This window comes from Puma concolor, chromosome B2, assembly GCF_028749965.1.
Source record: "Puma concolor isolate L17-30 chromosome B2, mPumCon1.1.hap2, whole genome shotgun sequence".
Taxonomy (NCBI): Eukaryota; Metazoa; Chordata; class Mammalia; order Carnivora; family Felidae; genus Puma; species Puma concolor.
The window spans coordinates 102,742,805-102,761,025 of record NC_141671.1 but is presented as its reverse complement, the minus strand read 5'-3'; the positions used below and the strand labels follow the sequence as shown (position 1 = coordinate 102,761,025).

General features: G+C 40.8%; 1 protein-coding gene and 1 long non-coding RNA gene across 3 annotated transcripts in view; one reads left to right on the top strand and one right to left on the bottom strand.

The window, feature by feature from the left end:
* Positions 1-18,221, top strand: part of LAMA4 (laminin subunit alpha 4) — a 145,262-nt gene that overhangs the window by 125,135 nt on the left and 1,906 nt on the right. For both annotated transcript variants that reach the window (XM_025925625.2, XM_025925623.2), the window contains exons 29-37: positions 578-742; positions 2,134-2,287; positions 7,411-7,598; positions 9,062-9,251; positions 10,128-10,283; positions 11,854-12,013; positions 13,353-13,483; positions 14,609-14,702; positions 15,174-15,293. In XM_025925625.2, coding sequence (XP_025781410.1) covers positions 578-742; positions 2,134-2,287; positions 7,411-7,598; positions 9,062-9,251; positions 10,128-10,283; positions 11,854-12,013; positions 13,353-13,483; positions 14,609-14,702; positions 15,174-15,293 — 1,358 coding nt within the window. The remainder of the gene's footprint in view (positions 1-577; positions 743-2,133; positions 2,288-7,410; positions 7,599-9,061; positions 9,252-10,127; positions 10,284-11,853; positions 12,014-13,352; positions 13,484-14,608; positions 14,703-15,173; positions 15,294-18,221) is intronic.
* On the bottom strand, positions 9,879-13,397 carry LOC147581152 (uncharacterized). Its single transcript, XR_015251483.1, has 2 exons — positions 13,289-13,397; positions 9,879-10,481 (listed from the first exon to the last, which is right to left on the bottom strand). It is a non-coding gene; the product is annotated as an uncharacterized LOC147581152 (long non-coding RNA).

Genomic DNA, 18,221 nt, shown 5'->3' with positions numbered 1-18,221 from the left:
ATGCTCTGTCTCTCTCTGTCCCAAAAATAAATAAACGTTGAAAAAAAAAATTAAAAAAAAATAAATGTGTAATACTAATATCTTTTTTATAAGAAGAAAGCTTTCTAGAATAAGAAATAAATTTCTTGTCGTAGCAGCTGCGATTCTGTATCCATTTCCGTGGAGCCCACCCATTACAAAAAAAAAAAAAAATCATTAATAAGCCTTTCTAGAGTCCATTTCCAATCACAATCAAAACCATTCAATGTGCTTTTCAATGAAAACGGTCTCCCCAGATGTGATTAAATAATCACCATGAGTTATGTTTGTCTTTTCCACCTCCCACCCCCCCACACACAAAATGCTCATGACTAGTCATCTGAACTTCTTGTTTTTAGAGGTCTAGCTAGAGAGACTTTTCTGCATATCAAAATATTCATCTATTTTATCCTGGGCCTCATGACGAGTCTGGCAAATTGCTATCTTTTCACTGGCCAGAATGTTCTATTTCAATTTCACAAGAAAACCTGTAACCTGGAATGGAACTCAAGGTAAAATGGTAGCCAGGTAGTGTCTAAAGAAGCTTTTTCCTTTGCAGATATGAACTAATAGTAGATCAAAGCAGACTTGGGAGCAAGAACGCTCCCAAAGAGAAGGTGGAACAGACGCAAGCAAGTGAAAAGAAGTTTTACTTCGGTGGCTCACCCATCAGTCCCCAGTTTGCTAATTTCACTGGCTGTATAAGTAATGCCTACTTTACCAGGTATAACATTTTTATTATTCATTAATTCTGCATGATTGATTAAAAAGAGGTCAGGTCAATAATGAAAGTATTTACACTGTTAAAACTGAGAGCTATGAGGGCGCCTGGGTGGCTCAGTCAGTTAAGCGACCGACTTCGGCTCAGGTCATGATCTCACGGTTCATGGGTTCAAGCCCCACGTTGGGCTCTGTGCTGACAGCTCAGAGCCTGGAGCCTGCTTCAGATTCTGTGTCTCCCGCTCTCTCAGTTCCTCCCCTGCTCATGCTCTGTCTCTCTCTGCCTCTCAAAAAATAAATAAATGTTAAAAAAAAAAAAAAGACTGAGAGCTGTGAAATTTAGGAGAAGCAGTAGAGGGTAGTCATTACAAGCTCTCATGTGCTTGGGCAACTGACATACTTGTTTGTGTGTAGGTTTCTTGCCTTTAAACTTCTATATGACCTTGGCGGAGTCAGCCTTTGTTTCTTCTCCACCTGAATGCAGATAATAATAATGCCTGCCTCCTTGTTATGACAATTAAATGAGATAGTGTGCAGAAAACACCTGGCATACAGCAAGCTGTAAATATTAGATGCAATTAATGAGAAAGAATGAAATCTGGCCGTTGTAGCATCCTGGATGGAACTGGAGAGTATTATGCTGAGTGAAATAAGTCAGGCAGAGAAAGACAGATGCCATATGTTTTCACTCATATGTGGATCCTGAGAAACTTAACAGAAGACCGTGGGGGAGGGGAAGGGAGCAAAAAAAAGGTTACAGAGAGGGAAGGAGGCAAACCATAAGAGACTCTTAAATACTGAGAACAAACTGAGGGTCGTTGGGGGGTAGGGGAGAGGGGAAAGTAGGTGATGGGCATAGAGGAGGGCACCTGCTGGGATGAGCATAATATATATATATGTGTGTGTACATATACATATATATATACACATATACATATATATATATATGATGCAATTATGTCCATACTTATTATTAACGGTGTAGTACAGAGCAACATACCCAAATCCTTGTTAGAAGTTTCAGAAAGTCTCCTTAACTTTAAACAAAGACATTAATCTGGGTCCTTAACAAAGACAATAAGGGCTCCCTGACTACAAGAACAGGCAAGGGAGAAACTTAATACAGATCTAGGAACACAGAGGCAGTACCAATCACCCAGTGTGATGAGAGAAAAGGTGTTCATCTGTCAGAATGTGCTAGTGTCAGGCACAATCATCCATTCCTTGTTACATGGTTGGGTAAAGGTTTCTGATGAAGATTGTGGTTGATAAAGAAGGATCACACACACACACACACACGCACCCATTTTAATTGCCAAAGGACTTTCACTTCCATAATTTCCATCGCATAATTCTGAACAGTATTTTAAGGTTTTTTTTCCATCTGTTGTGTAGGTTGGATAGAGATGTGGAGGTAGAAGATTTTCAGCGGTACTCTGAAAAGGTCCACACTTCTCTGTATGCGTGTCCTATTGAGTCTTCGCCATTGTTCCTCCTTTACAAAAAAGGCAAAAATTCCTCAAAGCCCAAACCAAGTCAGAATAAAAAGGTAAAAGACAATGCCGTGCCAAATCCTCAGCTGCCCTCGTATTCCATGCACACAATGCTAGACACTGATGCTTTATAAAATTTCCTCCAGTTTGCAACTGTGCGCCTACGAAAGGTAGGATTCTTCTAGCACCCCGTATTATTGTTTACCAGCTTTGGTGTTTCAATCTTTGCTCCCAAAGAAACATTTTGAATCGGCTTTTACTGTGTACTTCCAACTGCTTCTCATTGCCGGGGTTAAAATTGCTCGTTACTTAATACCGTAATTCTCCTTACCATTTGCTTTGGTGTAGCAATCTTGGGCTTCTGCCACAGTCTTGGATCTCATTAAAGTTTCTGATCTTATCCTGTTTTCCTCCTTCCTTGACCTTCACTTCAACCACCCACAGGCACGGTCGATCTGTGCCATCGCCTGGTGCTGCTGCATCATCGAAATCTTTTGAGTTCTTAAACTGCATCCCCTGACTACTGTTCTTTCTCGTTCATTTACTTCCAGCACGTACATTAGGTGCCTTCATTGCAGATGAAACTCCTAAGTCCTTCCCATTCTTTCAAGCTAATCCTCCCCACCCATCTTCCTGGCCCAGTTTTAACAATGCACTCGGGTGCCACTCCTCCCCCACCCCAACCCGGTCCAGGCCACCATCATCTCCCATTTGAGCCTTGCCATAGGCTCCCAACAGGCCTCTCTGCTTCCATCCACTTCTCTGATGCTCTATCCTCTGCACAACAGCCGCATGCTTGTAAATATGTCATATCGTGTCACTCTCCTGCTCAAAGTCCCCCCCACCCCCGACTGCACTCAGAGCAAAAGCTCCAGGCCCTATGATGTCTGAAGAGGCTCTATACCATCCAGGCCCCTTTCCCTCACTCACTCTGCTGCCCGCACTAGAACGAGCCATGCGCACTGCTGCAGGAAAGTCTTTCTTTCCGCCTGGACACTCTTCCCCGAAATAGCTGCACGAACAACTCCCTCCAGGATTGCCCACTTTTCATGTGTTCAGGGAGGCCTGCCTTAACCCCCTATTTCATACCAGCTGCCTTTTGCCTTCCACTGGTACTACCTACCTCCTTTGCCTCTCCTAGTTGTCCTTTTTTCCACAGCACTTTTGTCATTTTAATTTATTTAGTGACCGAATCATGTTTACTATTTACTCTGCTTCCTCTGCTAGACTGCAAGCTTCCTTTTTTGTTGTTGTTCACTGATGTGTCTTAAGAGCCTAGAACAATTCGCATAATAGGTGTTCAAGAAATACTTAGCGATCTGCATCATAGGGTCGTTATAAAGATTAAATGAGTTGGTCCATGAAAAGCCCTGGCACAATGCCTGGCATAGAGCAAACACTCAGTGAATATTAGCTGTTATATCTCTACAGAGCCTTGTGAATGTGTCTGGAGGACCAGTTCCTAAAAGTGGGATTGCTTGGCTTAAGGGAATGTGCGTTCTCAATAATGAGATTATTTTACTCCCACAAACAGCACTTGAAAGAACCTATTGTCTTTCACAATAGCTAACACTGGATGTGATCAAATTTTTATAATTTTGCCAATCTAACGGACAGATATGGCATCTCATTGTGGTTTTAATCTGCATTTCCTTGAATGCTAGTGAGGCTGAGCATCTTTTAGAGGAAGAACTGATTTCTCCCCAAGACTGGCTTCTGAGCCATCAGCAAGAGGAAAGCATCGCCCCACCCTCCAGCTTCTCGCTTCTGATGGTTTTGCACTGGCCGTTATACCTTGAGCACTTCCCTATAGATTTCAGCTTGCATGGACCACTTTTTAGAACCCCCATGCAACTTCTCCTTGGTTCACACATGATTTATCAATGTAAATAGAATAAGTTCATTTATGTATAATCCAAAGTTAGTAATTTTTCAGGACCCTTTCCTGAATTTCACACAGAAGACTTTTTTAAGTGATTCAGGCAGAGAAATAATTTCATTGACTTTTATGAAGGCTTTTACTAGAAGATAATATAAAGGAGTCTTCAGAGGAGACTATGAGGCTCCGATGAAATATTTCTGTCACCTTGTCACAGTGATGCTAAAATGTTTATCCTGAAATAGTTCAGCTGGGACTTGAGCACGGGTCAGTGGATCCTATGCAATAGGTTAATACAGGCTGATGAGGAAAACCAACCTTCTATGGCATACACCCAACCCCTTTAAATGAATACAGTTTTCTATTTGAAGCTGTCCATCAAATGTAGTTTCCTAACAAATACTCATAGTCTCAAGGGTATAATAAACAGCCCTTGGAACTATTGACACAAACTTTTTAATAGTATAGGAAACCTCTTAGCCTTTCTTGTAAAAAGTCTTAGAAATTCAGCTTCAGAATAACAGATACAGAAGCACTTTAGATTCCACTTATATTAGAATGCCAAATGTTTGCTAATCTTCTCTCATATTTACCCTTGTATCAATAGCTTCTTAAATAACCTACCAAGGAAAGCTTGTGGCCTTCGGTTTAATTTTTTATCAAGGCCAATTCATAGCAATTTTGGCTTATAACAACTTATTTTCACAGTAACTTCCTAATAGTCCATTTTATGAATATGTTATAATTTATTTAACCATTAATAGACTTCATTGCTTTCTAGTTTTCTTCATTTATGGGTGAATACCATGGTACATTAATCTTTGATTTTATTGCTGAATAAACTTCTATGAAATATTCTTAGAGGTAAACTTATTGGGTCAAGTCAAACTACTTTCCAAAACAGGAACAGCGATTTATACTCCCCCATAAGTACGTAAGAATACCTGTCTTACTGCCTATGTTCTATCCTGAAAATTTTTCATAATCTCTATGTTTTTAAATTTAATTGGGAACATAGTTTCTCAGGTGGTGTTTAGTGTGATAATGAAGATTTTATATATTAGACATCAATTCTGGAGTATTGGCCAACATTCCAGAGAATTGATCCCTACACACAGGGCAACCCAGTATATTAGGTATGTGACCTCATCTACCTGGATGTAGGTGTTTGGACCAGGGTAGATTATGTGAACTAAGCTGGGCTGTCAGATTCCTTTCCTTAGAAACGTAGAACCCGGAGACACCTGTCTAGGCTGGTCATTGAATAGAAAACATGGAATAACTCTATATTAATCATGCACGAGAAAGAAAGCTGCTTTATAGAAAGAGGAAAGGCAGAAAACTGTCCTGCAGAGAAAGAAAAATGAAAGCAGACAGTCTGAGAAAAACAAAGCTGAGATACCAGAAACATTTGGAAAAGAAGTGCCTTGATTCTGCCTGGTTTTCCAGTTCCTGATTCTTGCCTGTGGTAGGACCCTGCTATACTGTACTATCTTCTCTGGGATTGTGTTAAGATACTTCTATATCCCTATAACACATTACCGTCCTTTTTCTTAAGTAGCTCGAATACTTTGGCTGTTATCTGAAACAAAAGAAACTTGGTGAATTGAAATAGACCCTCAGAGAAAAAAATTACAGTAGTGTAGTCAAAGTCTAGCGGGTTCAGGTTCCTCACACATACAGCTATTTTAGGATAATAAACTGAGACTCTGTATTATATGGTAATGAAGTAATTAAGTTATACTTGTTTTCTTTATTACTTATTATTATTATTATTCAGAGCATATATCCACAGAGGATTCAGAGTATTTGGTTGCAAGATTAATAACCAGAGTTTATTAATTTTTGCAGCTGACAAGAGACAGAGCCTAGTCTATGTGTTCCCACACTGGAGCAGAAAAAGGCAGGGCTGGTAACTTGAGACCGTCATAGTCCAATAGTCCATTGCTTTGCTGACCCCTGTAGTTGATTCACAGTTGTTCTCTTCCCATAGCTAAGTGGATGCACAGACTGAGACAGCGAGATCCTCTCCATAGGAATGGAAAGAAGGAGGAACCAGAGTGGAGGGTCCCCAAACCCCCACCGACCACTCACCCCCACCCTCCCGAAAAACAAAACCCCATCCTCCAGCCAGTCATCTAAAGTCCTTTCCATCTGGCAACAGCCTGTCTTCCACTTTGCTATCTAAGTGTCTGCTTTTTCAAATCAATTTTCAGTTCCTTAAAAAAAAAGGAGCCGTTTCCCACTCACCTTTCTCTTCCACACCACTCACTGCCTGTGGAGGGCATGCAGAATCACTCATTTCCTTCCAGGTCATTTCTACCTATTAGGTCTTCAATAAACATTGCTGGAGTAAATGAATAAATGTCTGATCAGATTTATTTTCATTTACTTTAATTTTGCTTCAGAAACTAAGACTAGACAACCGTTCCATATTAGCCTGTAGTCTCAAAGCTCTAAATTTTAAAATCAACAGCGCAATTTAAGAACACAAAGTAGGGGCGCCTGGGTGGCGCAGTCGGTTGAGCGTCCGACTTCAGCCAGGTCACGATCTCGCGGTCCGTGAGTTCGAGCCCCGCGTCGGGCTCTGGGCTGATGGCTCGGAGCCTGGAGCCTGTTTCCGATTCTGTGTCTCCCTCTCTCTCTGCCCCTCCCCCGTTCATGCTCTGTCTCTCTCTGTCCCAAAAATAAATAAATGTTGAAAAAAAAAATTAAAAAAAAAAAGAACACAAAGTAATTTTTAAGTATTGCTCTATACCTTGTCGCATAAACGTTTACTACCTATCTCATCACCAAAAATGCTCTTAGATATGTTGACGGTGTTACTGAGTATGTGAACTTTTTTTGCACAGCATGCATAAATAATAATCTGTGTGTTAAAGAAATATCGTTGTCTATGATTTGAGGCCTTTATTGATCGATTCTCTCAGCATTCTTTTATTGTCAATATTTCCCTTTTCCACCATTCGTTAAGATGTGCATTTAATTTAAATGCTGCAGCCAGTTACCTCTGTAGTTCTACTTTACCATCACAGACTAGAATTTTGGATTTGTTAATATGCTGCGTTGTTGTTGTTGGTTGTTTTTAATGCCACAGCTACCGCTATCATTTGCTTAAGGAAAGAGAGGGGCCTACTATTTGATGAATGGAAGATCCACAAATAGTACACATTTTCCTTCCTATTTTGTTATGATGATGATGATGATGATGATGATGAACAATAAAGAAATCACAAATGAACTTTTGCTGCTAGTGTATCACTTTTATCCCTTAATATGATTTATTTCCTATTCTTATAGGGAGAAAAAAGTAAAGATGCGCCTTCAGGGGATCCTGCCAGCCTGAAGTTCCCAGAGCTGAATGCTCCAAGAGATTCCTACTGCCACCTTTCCAACAGTCCTAGAGCAATAGAGCACGCCTATCAGTATGGAGGGACCGCCAACAGCCGCCAAGAGTTTGAACACTTAAAAGGAGATTTTGGGGAAAAGTAAAGTAACACACTGTCCCTTCCAGAAACTTAATGCTATGGCTGGACTTCATCCTTGTTTGCCATAGCCATCTTTTTCTTACGATCTTTCCTTTCTGTGCCACCTTAATCCTATTGTTTTATCATCAAAATAATGCCACATAGTACATGATTCATGCTGCCCAATAAATTACATTCTATGTGACTTTCTTCCCAAAAGTCAGATGCAAACGGCAGCATTCTCCTAGGAGTTGGCTGCGTTTTATCAAAAAAGAAAGATAATCAGAGAAAGAAACATGGGGCAAATTTCAAATGACTCATCTTCTAACCTTGATATTACCTTCCTTCCCCCATAGAAATCGCTTTCAGATTGAGAGTGGGGGTGTCTCTGAACTACTGGAAGGTTAATAAGGAAAGACACTGAAGACACAAAACCACTGTATCTCCACTAACCCTCACGCTATCTGTAAAGCCCAGCACCTCTTCCCAGTATTCTGCAAATCTCCAGGTTACTGAGTACTTTTAAAGACTTCTTTAGGGGCGCCTGGGTGGCTCAGTCGGTTAAGCGCCCGACTTCAGCTCAGGTCTCGATCTCGCGGTCCGTGAGTTCGAGCCCCGCGTTGGGCTCTGGGCTGATGGCTCAGAGCCTGGAGCCTGCTTCCGATTCTGAGTCTCCCTCTCTCTCTGCCCCTCCCCCGTTCATGCTCTGTCTCTCTCTGTCTCAAAAATAAATAAAACGTTAAAAAATAAATAAATAAAATAAATAAAGACTTCTTTAGTGTTAGTACCCAAATATCCTTATATAGGTCTTATATCCCTTTCAAACCTTCATAGAAGCAATGCATTCAAAAAGAAACCTCTACTGCCTTCTAACTTGCTGTCTCCCTAATAGGCAGTATCAGTATTTTATGTTCATTGGGAAGAATTTAGAGTTAAATCAAACTAGAAATTAGCCTAATAAATGTATCTTATCTATATGGCCTGGAGACAGATGTCTAGAAAGTTTTGTTTAATTCCTACACATTCTGGTGACTGGTTTTAACAGGTGATATCTATTGATTCATTGTTACTGGGAAATAGAAAATGAATCTGTATTTTAGATATTACACAAATGATATCGTTTCTGTGCAAATTTTTATATGCACATTAATTCCTGACTAGCATTTTTTGTCCATGTGAATGAACTCGATGCAACCACATTTTCAAAGCAAGACACATTCTGATCCATAAGTGAAACAATGCTTCCTTAAATGTAGAATGTAGCCCTGCCATATAAAGAAGCAGGGAAAGATTTACATTTTTTGAGTTAATCGCGCTTTCCCAATAGCCATTAATTAATACTCAGGTATAATTAGAAGGAATGCTGCTTAGGATTTGATAGAATGGCTACTCATTCTTCCTTACACTCTGTTTCTGTGGGAAACTAGAGATCACCCTCAGTCTCATTTTACAGATAGTAAGCTTTTTCTCTTTTCCTTTACCAGATCTCAGTTTTCCATTCGTCTGAAAACTCGTTCCTCCCATGGGATGATTTTCTATGTGTCGGATCAAGAAGAGAATGACTTCATGACTCTATTCTTAGCCCATGGCCGCTTGGTTTTCATGTTTAATGTTGGCCACAAGAAACTGAAGATTAGAAGCCAAGAGAAATACAATGATGGAGTGTGGCATGATGTGAGTTGAAGGTTGAGAGTATTATTATGAGCAAATATTCACCATTGTCAAATGGACTGACATTAATGCCCTAGTGGTCTCTCTAGAAATACCCATTTTAAAATTCTATTGCCATGTGCTCAGAGTTCAATTTTGAAAACTTTTTTAAATTCCTTATAAAAATCTTGAAGCTTATTATTAAAATGAGTGTAATTTTTTAGTGTAATTATTTTCACCAAAGGACCAATGGCAAACATAAACTGAAGTTTAATTTCTAATGAATTTTCACTTGTTTCTTTCCCACTGCCTGTAAGTTTCTCAATTTTAACAGCAATTGCTGAGTGTCTTTTATAGGCTAAGCTGTGGAAGATACAAAGCGAAGAGTAAATCGCTTAGTTAGGAAGATAGAATAACCACTGGGAGACTATCTAAATATTGAAGCAAATCAATGTTATGTAATGGAAAGAGTAAGAAATGTAAGATGCATGACAATTAATTGCAATAAGTTTAGGAGAGGGAGAAAGCAAGTGGGCTGGTCAGCGGGGAAGAGCTTCATTGAGAACTCTACTAAATATGTATAAGCTGTATTCAGAAATTCAGCCTGTCGCTTTAAATCAAGCTTTAAAGGAAAAAACTAAACTCTTGACCTTCAGAGAAAGGACCAGTATTTTATTTTTTTTCTCAATGGTATCATTTTTTTTTAATATGAACTTTATCGTCAAATTGGGTTCCATACAACACCCAGTGCTCATCCCAACAGGTGCCCTCCTCACTATTTTAAAGAACTTCTGCAGATTTCCCACAGTACTGTAACACCAAAGGTAGAAGAGGCAACCCAGCCTTCCCCCCCAATCTTGGGATATACTTGAGATGTGGTCTTTTCTTTCTCTCCATCAGGTGATATTTATTCGGGAAAAGAGCAGTGGCCGACTGATAATTGATGGCCTCCGAGTCCTAGAAGAGAGTCTTCCTCCTACTGCAGCTGCCTGGAAAATAAAGGGTCCTATTTATTTAGGAGGTGTGGCTCCTGGAAGGGCTGTGAAAAATGTCCAGGTAAGCTAGGCATGACCAGGTAGAGCCACTGACCTTTAGAGCTGGAAGATTATTTAATCTAGGCCCTCGTTTTACAATCAGCCAACTGGCAAGAGTGAAACTGGAGTTTCGCTGGATATAGGCTATCAAAGTGAGGACTGTCCCAGGGGGTGTCTTTCTTGCCTCTGGCATTACAAAGTCAGGAGTGATCTTTTGATTCTATGGTAGAGGAGAGATGAAAAAGTTTCAGAGGTATATAAGCTGTCATGAAAAGTTATGCCTCACGGAGATACTTGGTTGGTTGTTCAGCAAGTACCCATGCTTTTAGGAAGAGAGAAGAAAGAAAGAAAGAAAGAAAGAAAGAAAGAAAGAAAGAAAGAAAGAAAGAAAGAAAGAAAGAAAAAGAAAGGGAGAGAGAGGGAGGGAGGAAGGAAGGTCATTCCATTATATATTATTGAGTGACAAAAAACTTTTGGGCCATTGGGCCCTTATGTAAACTACGATTTCATTTTTGTTTCCTACACACACACATACACACAGACACGCATGCACACACAATTTGTAAATGTGCAAGGAAGTGTGGTTACTCCTGCAGAAAAGCAGGGGTATAGTAAAAAACATGTTATTTTTATATTTTAAAAGTTAAAATTGCACCTGTACAAAAATATTTAGCAATCAAGGGGATGTATCAAAGGGCTAATTTTTTTCTTAACAAATATAGATTTGACTTTCGCACAAAAGATTAATGCGTTTCTAAGATTCCGTAATATATGTGGATAAAGCAAAACAAGGGGGGAGCTTGTGTTATAATTAGATTTTAGGCAACTAGCCCCAATTTCATGACAATCCCTTTAAAAGTAAGGTTTCCAAAGCAGTATAAAATCAGCTGCCCAAAGTGGCCCAAGTTTCAGGTCATGAGGTGTGATAAATGCTCAACCACAAGATCAGGTAATGAAGCCAGAAATGCAAGCTTTCTGCTGCTTATTTAACCATGGTAGACTTAACAGTTAAGAACTTTGTTAGCTGTGGGGCGCCTGGGTGGCACAGTTGGTTAAGCATCTGACTTTGGCCCAGGTTATGAACTCATGATTTGTGGGTTCAAGCCCCACTTTGGGCTCCACGCTGACAGTTTGGAGCCCTGCTTGGGATTCTCGCTCTCCCCCGCCCCCCCCCCCCAACTCATTCTCTCTCTCTCTCAAAATAAATAAATAAACTTAAAAAGAAATAATTTTGCTTGCCCTCATCAGCATCAGGTGATCTTGGGCCAGCTGTCATCCTTGAAGGAAAACAAACTAGGATCCTTCCAATATTTAATTTGAAAGCCAAAGCTGCCATTTATTTTGTCATAGCGTATGTAAAAACTTTCATAGCTAATTACTGCAGGCTGACAGTCTCAAATACAAAATCCCGGCTTCAAAGAACCAGTTGAGAAGCTACTCCCTGGAAAACTACTGATCCTTCAGATAGCTAAGATAACACGACGAGGAACTGCTTCATTTCTCTCGGGACTCGAGTCCCTTCCTTTTGTTTCCCTTTGGTGCACCTGTGAGTGTTAAGAAACTAGATTTTAAGGAATGTCTTCTTCTCTCAGATAAACTCAGTCTACAGTTTCAGCGGCTGCCTCAGCAATCTTCAGCTCAACGGGGCCTCGATCACCTCTGCATCTCAGACCTTTAGCGTGACTCCTTGTTTTGAAGGTCCGATGGAAATGGGAACGTACTTTTCAACAGAAGGAGGATACGTGGTTCTAGGTAACAGTGACTTCCGCGCAGAACATGAATCATGAAACCCTTCTCTCCTGGAGGTGGCTGACAGGGATCTTGGGCTCAGAGTTAAAACTTCAGAATGCCAAACTCACTCAGCCCTAGGAAATGGCTTCTTTTCACAAGAATCGCCTTTCTCGCCTCCTGCCATGCCAGACCGGTCATGTACGTCCGTCCCTGTTTGCTTCCCCTGACCAGAGCTTCTCCACAGCTGCCGCAACTCTGATGTAGACCATCTGGGCTCTTTTAGAATTTCCTGTGCTGCTCTGTGGTCTAACCTGGGTCAACTCTTAGCCACCCTGCTCTCGTCCTTCTCTGCTGCCTCTTAGCATGACCCGTTGTCCCTACCAAAGGAAGTTCCACTTCCTCCCTTTGCCCTGCATCCCCACCCTTCAGAAATTTTATGTCTGGATTTTTAGTCTCCTCACCTATTACTCTGTCATTCACTGAACCAAGTTTTATTGTATACCTCCGGTATGTCGGTACCTGTGCCGAGGGATGGAACGTGATAGTTCTGAGAATAAATACATAAAGCCCTAACAGGCTACATGCAATCACCCTCCAAGCCACCCCAACAAATATTCCATAGAGCAAACATTAGGCATGGCAGTGCAGCCAAGTGCAGGTCTTGGAGTGAGCTCGGACGTGCTCAAAAAGAGTTCATTTTCTTGCATCACTGCAACAGCAGCTCCTAACTGCTTCTACTGCTGTCACGTTTCCTTTCCTCTGAAGTGCTCTGCGGTCCTGGTAGCAGTTACCTTTATTAAAACTTATTTTAAAATACAGACCCGATCAAGTCCACTCCCCTGAGCAAAATAAAGGCAACCTTCCCTGCGTGAGCTCTAGCGCCCTTCCGCCCCGCCCCCAGGGCTCCCCACTCGCCAGGCCTCCCTCTACCCTTGCAGGGGACAGCCCAGCCACCCTGGCCTCCACAGGGCTCCCCAAACGGCCCAGGCTCTGTACTCGTGTCCAGACCGCTTCCTCCGCCCAGGTTGCTCTTTTCTCCTCCTCACTTGGAAGAGTTAAGTGGTCCCACTGGCCGGAATCAGTTTCTCCTCCACTGAGTTCCCACAGCCATGGTGCCTTTTCCACATGCTGCCCCCAGCCACACACCCCATGCCGCCCAGCAGGAGTGGGGTGCTAGTTATCTCGGACCCCATGGGGCTTGCCACCGTGTGTCTGACATGGGAGAGACCACTTTCTGCTTTACCGATTGAAAAATCTGCCAAACTTTCAAAAACAGGTATAAAAATACATAACTACAAAATCACACCATGGTTGCAAAATTTAGGTGGCTGCTTTTGAGAGCTAACGTTTCTCTCCACAGATGAGTCTTTCAATATTGGGCTGAAGTTTGAGATTGCATTTGAAGTCCGTCCCAGAAGCAGTTCCGGAACCCTCGTTCATGGCCACAGTGTCAGCGGAGAGTACCTAAATGTTCACATGAAAAAGGGGCAGGTAGTGTGGGAAACGTTGTTTTAATAGACCATCTCCTTTGACCTTGGATTCTAGATCTGAAGCCGATTTATGTCACAGAATTAGTTCATCAATTTTTCCTAAGTGGAAAAAAAGAAAACCCAATAGGGAGGCTATACGTGGAATTTAAATGCAGGCAGTACTTAGATTCAGACTCATAGTTGGGAACTGATTTCATTAGAGCAAAGAGCCATGAAAATGTGACAAAGCTAAAAAAAAAATCACCAACAAAATGGAATTAAAAGATTGTAATAAAAGAAAGCATTTTTACAACAAACGAGAGAAGCAAACATATCCAGCTGTCAAAATGAACTCTAAAGCATCTTTCTCTCTACAATATATGTGCATACCAGATGTGTATATGTGCATATATGTACATAAACATATATATTCTTTTCAATTGCTAGAAATCAAAAAATTGTTATAGTCAAGCACCACTTTCATCCTTAAAAAGTATGACTAAAGAACATTCATGAAAGTGTTTGAATAAATATTAAAGAAAAAGCAGCATATTTTCATTTATGTCTCTAACTTAATAGAAATGATTTTTTTTTTAATTCTGGTACTAGTAAAACATATACTAGTTAATGTTAAACTAGTATACTAGTTTACTAGTTAAACTAGTATACTAGTTTAACTACTATAGATATGATAAAATCCTTATAATGGCACTTACTGTGTGTCAGGAACTGTTCTAAATGTTTCATATGGACTAACTCATTTAACCCCCCCCCCCCCCCCAGTGGCTCTGTGAGGTAGGTTTTACAAATGAGGAAACAGAGGCAGAGTGAGGTGACTGGGGCACCGGGTACGAACCCAGGCAGTCTGGCTCCACCAATACCTTAACCTGCTTTGCAGAACACATTCCGTCTTTTGAAATTAAAGGAATTTATGCTATTATCTTCTTGTCCCTCTCCTCCAGCTTCTCTCCTGTGTCATTATTTTGTCCTCTCCTAGGAACAGTTTACTCTCTATAGCCTACCAAAGAGTGACCCCTTGTGTTCACATTGCAAAGCTAATCGTTTGCATGTGGTGAATTTAAGAAATCTAGTTTTATCAGGAGAAGGAGAGATGAAATTATATAATAATGTTCCCTGTCTTTTGCAGGTCATAGTGAAAGTCAACAATGGCATCCGAGACTTTTCCACCTCAGTAACACCCAAGCAGAGTCTCTGTGATGGCAGATGGCACAGAATTACAGGTGAGGAAAACGGAGTGTCCTGGGCTTCCTTTGTAAAGAGAGCCTACACTCCCATGTGTGGAGTGATGGCTTGGGAGAACTTAGACTACAACTCATATGATAAGATAGGGAATGGATGACAGTCTAAACGTGGCCAAGAAAAAAAAAATCACATGTTACCGTATATATTGAATCCACACGTGATTTGAACATTTGAATACTGCCAAAACGGTCTTAAGGGGTTGTTTAAATAATGCACAATTTATGGAGCAAAAGAAAAGTAGGAGAAAAAGTATCCTAAATATTCTCCCTTTCACAGGAAAATGTTACAGTGATTGCTCGGTTGGACGTTGAAGTTTACAATGATATAGAAGAAAGTGTGAGGTTTATTCTGGAACAAATATAATCCATTGCTGTTGTAAATGAGTCCCTTTCGTGTGAAGATTAATCATTCCAGTGTCGTTTTTGACCGGTCTTTTCCTTGTATTTCAGTTATTAGAGATTCAAATGTGGTTCAGTTGGATGTAGACTCCGAAGTCAACCACGTGGTTGGACCCCTGAATCCAAAACCAGTTGATCACAGGGAGCCTGTATTTGTTGGAGGTGTTCCAGGTAAGAGTTATTTAAAAGGGACAAGTTTCCAAATCCAAAAAACAGTAAGTTCTCATTATTGTTATTATAGTATTAATTATTGAGCCATATGTTTTCCTAATTCACCTCCAAGGATTTTATATACAATGTCCTTTCATAGGAACAAGTATAGAACTATGCTCCAGACTCCTACCTTGTAGATATTACTCTCCCTTTGCTATATATGTTATTTTTTTTCTCTTTTCCGTTTCTCAGATCCACATAGTGAAACACACACCCTACTTTTTTCTCTAACACAAAGAAAACCCATTTACTAATACTGCTCTAAGATCTGAGAATCTTGGGGGACTAAAAGTTTGCTGGTAATTACTTCCCTTCCTTACTAAGAAAGGAGTTCTTTCTTACTGAGAAACACACAGTTCTCCTTGTCCAAGATTAGTCTGAATTGTGAAAACAGCTGCAGACCATAAGTTCTTTTGTCCCTATGTAGTGACAGTCCCGAAGAGAGGTTCCCAGCTGCCATCCTGCAAACATCATCAGTAACATTGCTGCTGGTACAATCCAGGATGGTCACAGAAGGACTCTCATGGACCCCCCACAATTGTTTTAAACCTCCGGTGCAGGGACCATGACCTATTGAAAGTGTTTGTTTCACACATTTAACTAACTTGGAAAAAAACTGAATGTTAAAGCTAAAGAGAGAGAGAGAGAGAAGGAGAAACCCCAGCTTTTACATCTGGAATTTGGTAGAGATTTTAAGGAAAAACTTAACATGGTTTTTCCTTGTGTGCTATCTAGATTATTTTAGACTGACCCATGTAAAGGCAAGCAATACTTTAATGCAGAGAGTGAGAGGGAAAAAAAAAGAGAGAGTGAGAAAACACAGATAAAATTAAGCACCTGACACTGGGTAGTCACAAAATCATACCATCAAAGCACTCCTCTGCTTTGTAACATGAATTTTTCAAATACTAGTATTGACAATAACAGTAACTCACTGATGAAAGAGTTGCGACCTTCCTCTTCTTTACGTCCACTATCCGCGCCCATCTCCATTCCCCAGCCCTCTCCTCTGGCTCCGGGCCGCGGTTCTCAAAGGGATTCTGGCAAAGGCCACCACTGAACTTCCTGCAGGCGGTACATAAGAAGTGTCAGTTCTTCTGTTTCTGTACATTGCCTTCTTCCTGGAAACCACAACGTGGTTTAACATATTTCACACGTTCCCAAGAGCATGCAACACCAAATTTTGCAAGGCCCTTGATCCTCTGGCCCCTCCTTACCCCTGCCTCTGGGGTCTCTCCACACCTTCTGAGACTTACAGTTTTCTGAATGCTCAGCGATGCTCTCCTTGCTCCGGGCCTTTAGTAGCACACGGGGAAATGTTCTTGCTTCCCTCCTCCCCATACGTTTGGAGGAACAACTTCTCCCACTCTTTTCCCAATTTAACCCCTTATTGACCTTTAGGACTCAGCTCAGACCTCTACTTACACACACATGCCCTGCTCTTCCTAGAATGTGCTACATTTACATATCCCTTTTGTAACACTTAACCACAGACTATTGTTGAACTTCAATAGTATACTCCCTGCTGCTAGGGACCGTGACTTCATCCAACACAAAACAAACATTTACGGTCTACTAAGCACCGTGCTGGGCTCCCAGAGAAGGACAAAACAAGCACGGCCCTCCTTCATGGAACTGACAGTATTTGTTCTTTCCTTTGCACCAAAGTGCTTTACTCTGTCATTCAAACAAGTATTTCTCCTTGATTTTTGTCTGTTTTCAGAGTGTGATCCCAGCATTACACACTGCCATCATCTCCCACTACAAGAGCTGCTAAGCTCCATAGGCTGGGTGGGAAAGGTGGACCTGAAGCCAGACTCAGCCTGCCTGAGTCATATAATGAACAGCAAATTTTAGCTAAGGAGCCCGCACACAGGAACTAGTGGGCCAGGAGGAGCTAACCACCAGCCCACTGCACCATTACAGCTTTTAATTCCATCTAGGAAACGTGCCAGCAAGGCTAGAACGAAAGCATTATAATTTAAGCTGAATGTCATTAATTACATCACATTGAGCTGTTCAACATTAATTCCACTAAAATCACATCAGAAACCGAGGCATGAAAAAGAATAACTAAAGGAAATTTAGGCATAAATAAACCTCTTATTTGGAATCCTATTGGAATTCCAACCAGTTCTCTTCTATCATGCAGAACCCTGATAACACTATTTCTATCAATAAAAAGTTAATGCATTTAATGAACTATATTCCCCAAAGTCAATTTTATTGTATAATTTAAAACTCAAAATTAGAAATTTAAAAAAATTATGGGAATGGAAGCTGGTACAGCCACTCTGGAAAACAGTATGGAGATTCCTCAAAAAACTAAAAATAGAACTACCCTACGACCCAGCAATTGCACTACTAGGCATTTATCCACGGGATACAGGTGTGCTGTTTCGAAGGGACATATGCACTCCCATGTTTATAGCAGCACTATCAACAGTAGCCAAAGTATGGAAAGAACCCACATGTCCATCGATGGATGAATGGATAAAGAAGATGTGGTATATGTATACAATGGAGTATTCCTCGGCAATCAAAAAGAATGAAATCTTGCCATTTGCAACTACATGGATGGAACTAGAGGGTATTACGCTAAGTGAAATTAGTCAGAGAAAGACAAAAATCGTATGACTTCACTCATATGAGGACTTTAAGAGACAAAACAGATGAACATAAGGGAAAGGAAAGAAAAATAATTTAAAAACAGGGAGGGGGACAAAACAGAAGAGACTCACAAATATGGAGAACAAATTGAGGGTTACGGGAGGGGTTGTTGGGAGGGGGAATGGCTAAATAGGTAAAGGGCATTAAGGAATCTACTCCTGAAATCATTGTTGCACTATATGCTAATTTGGATGTAAATTTTAAAAAATAAAAAAT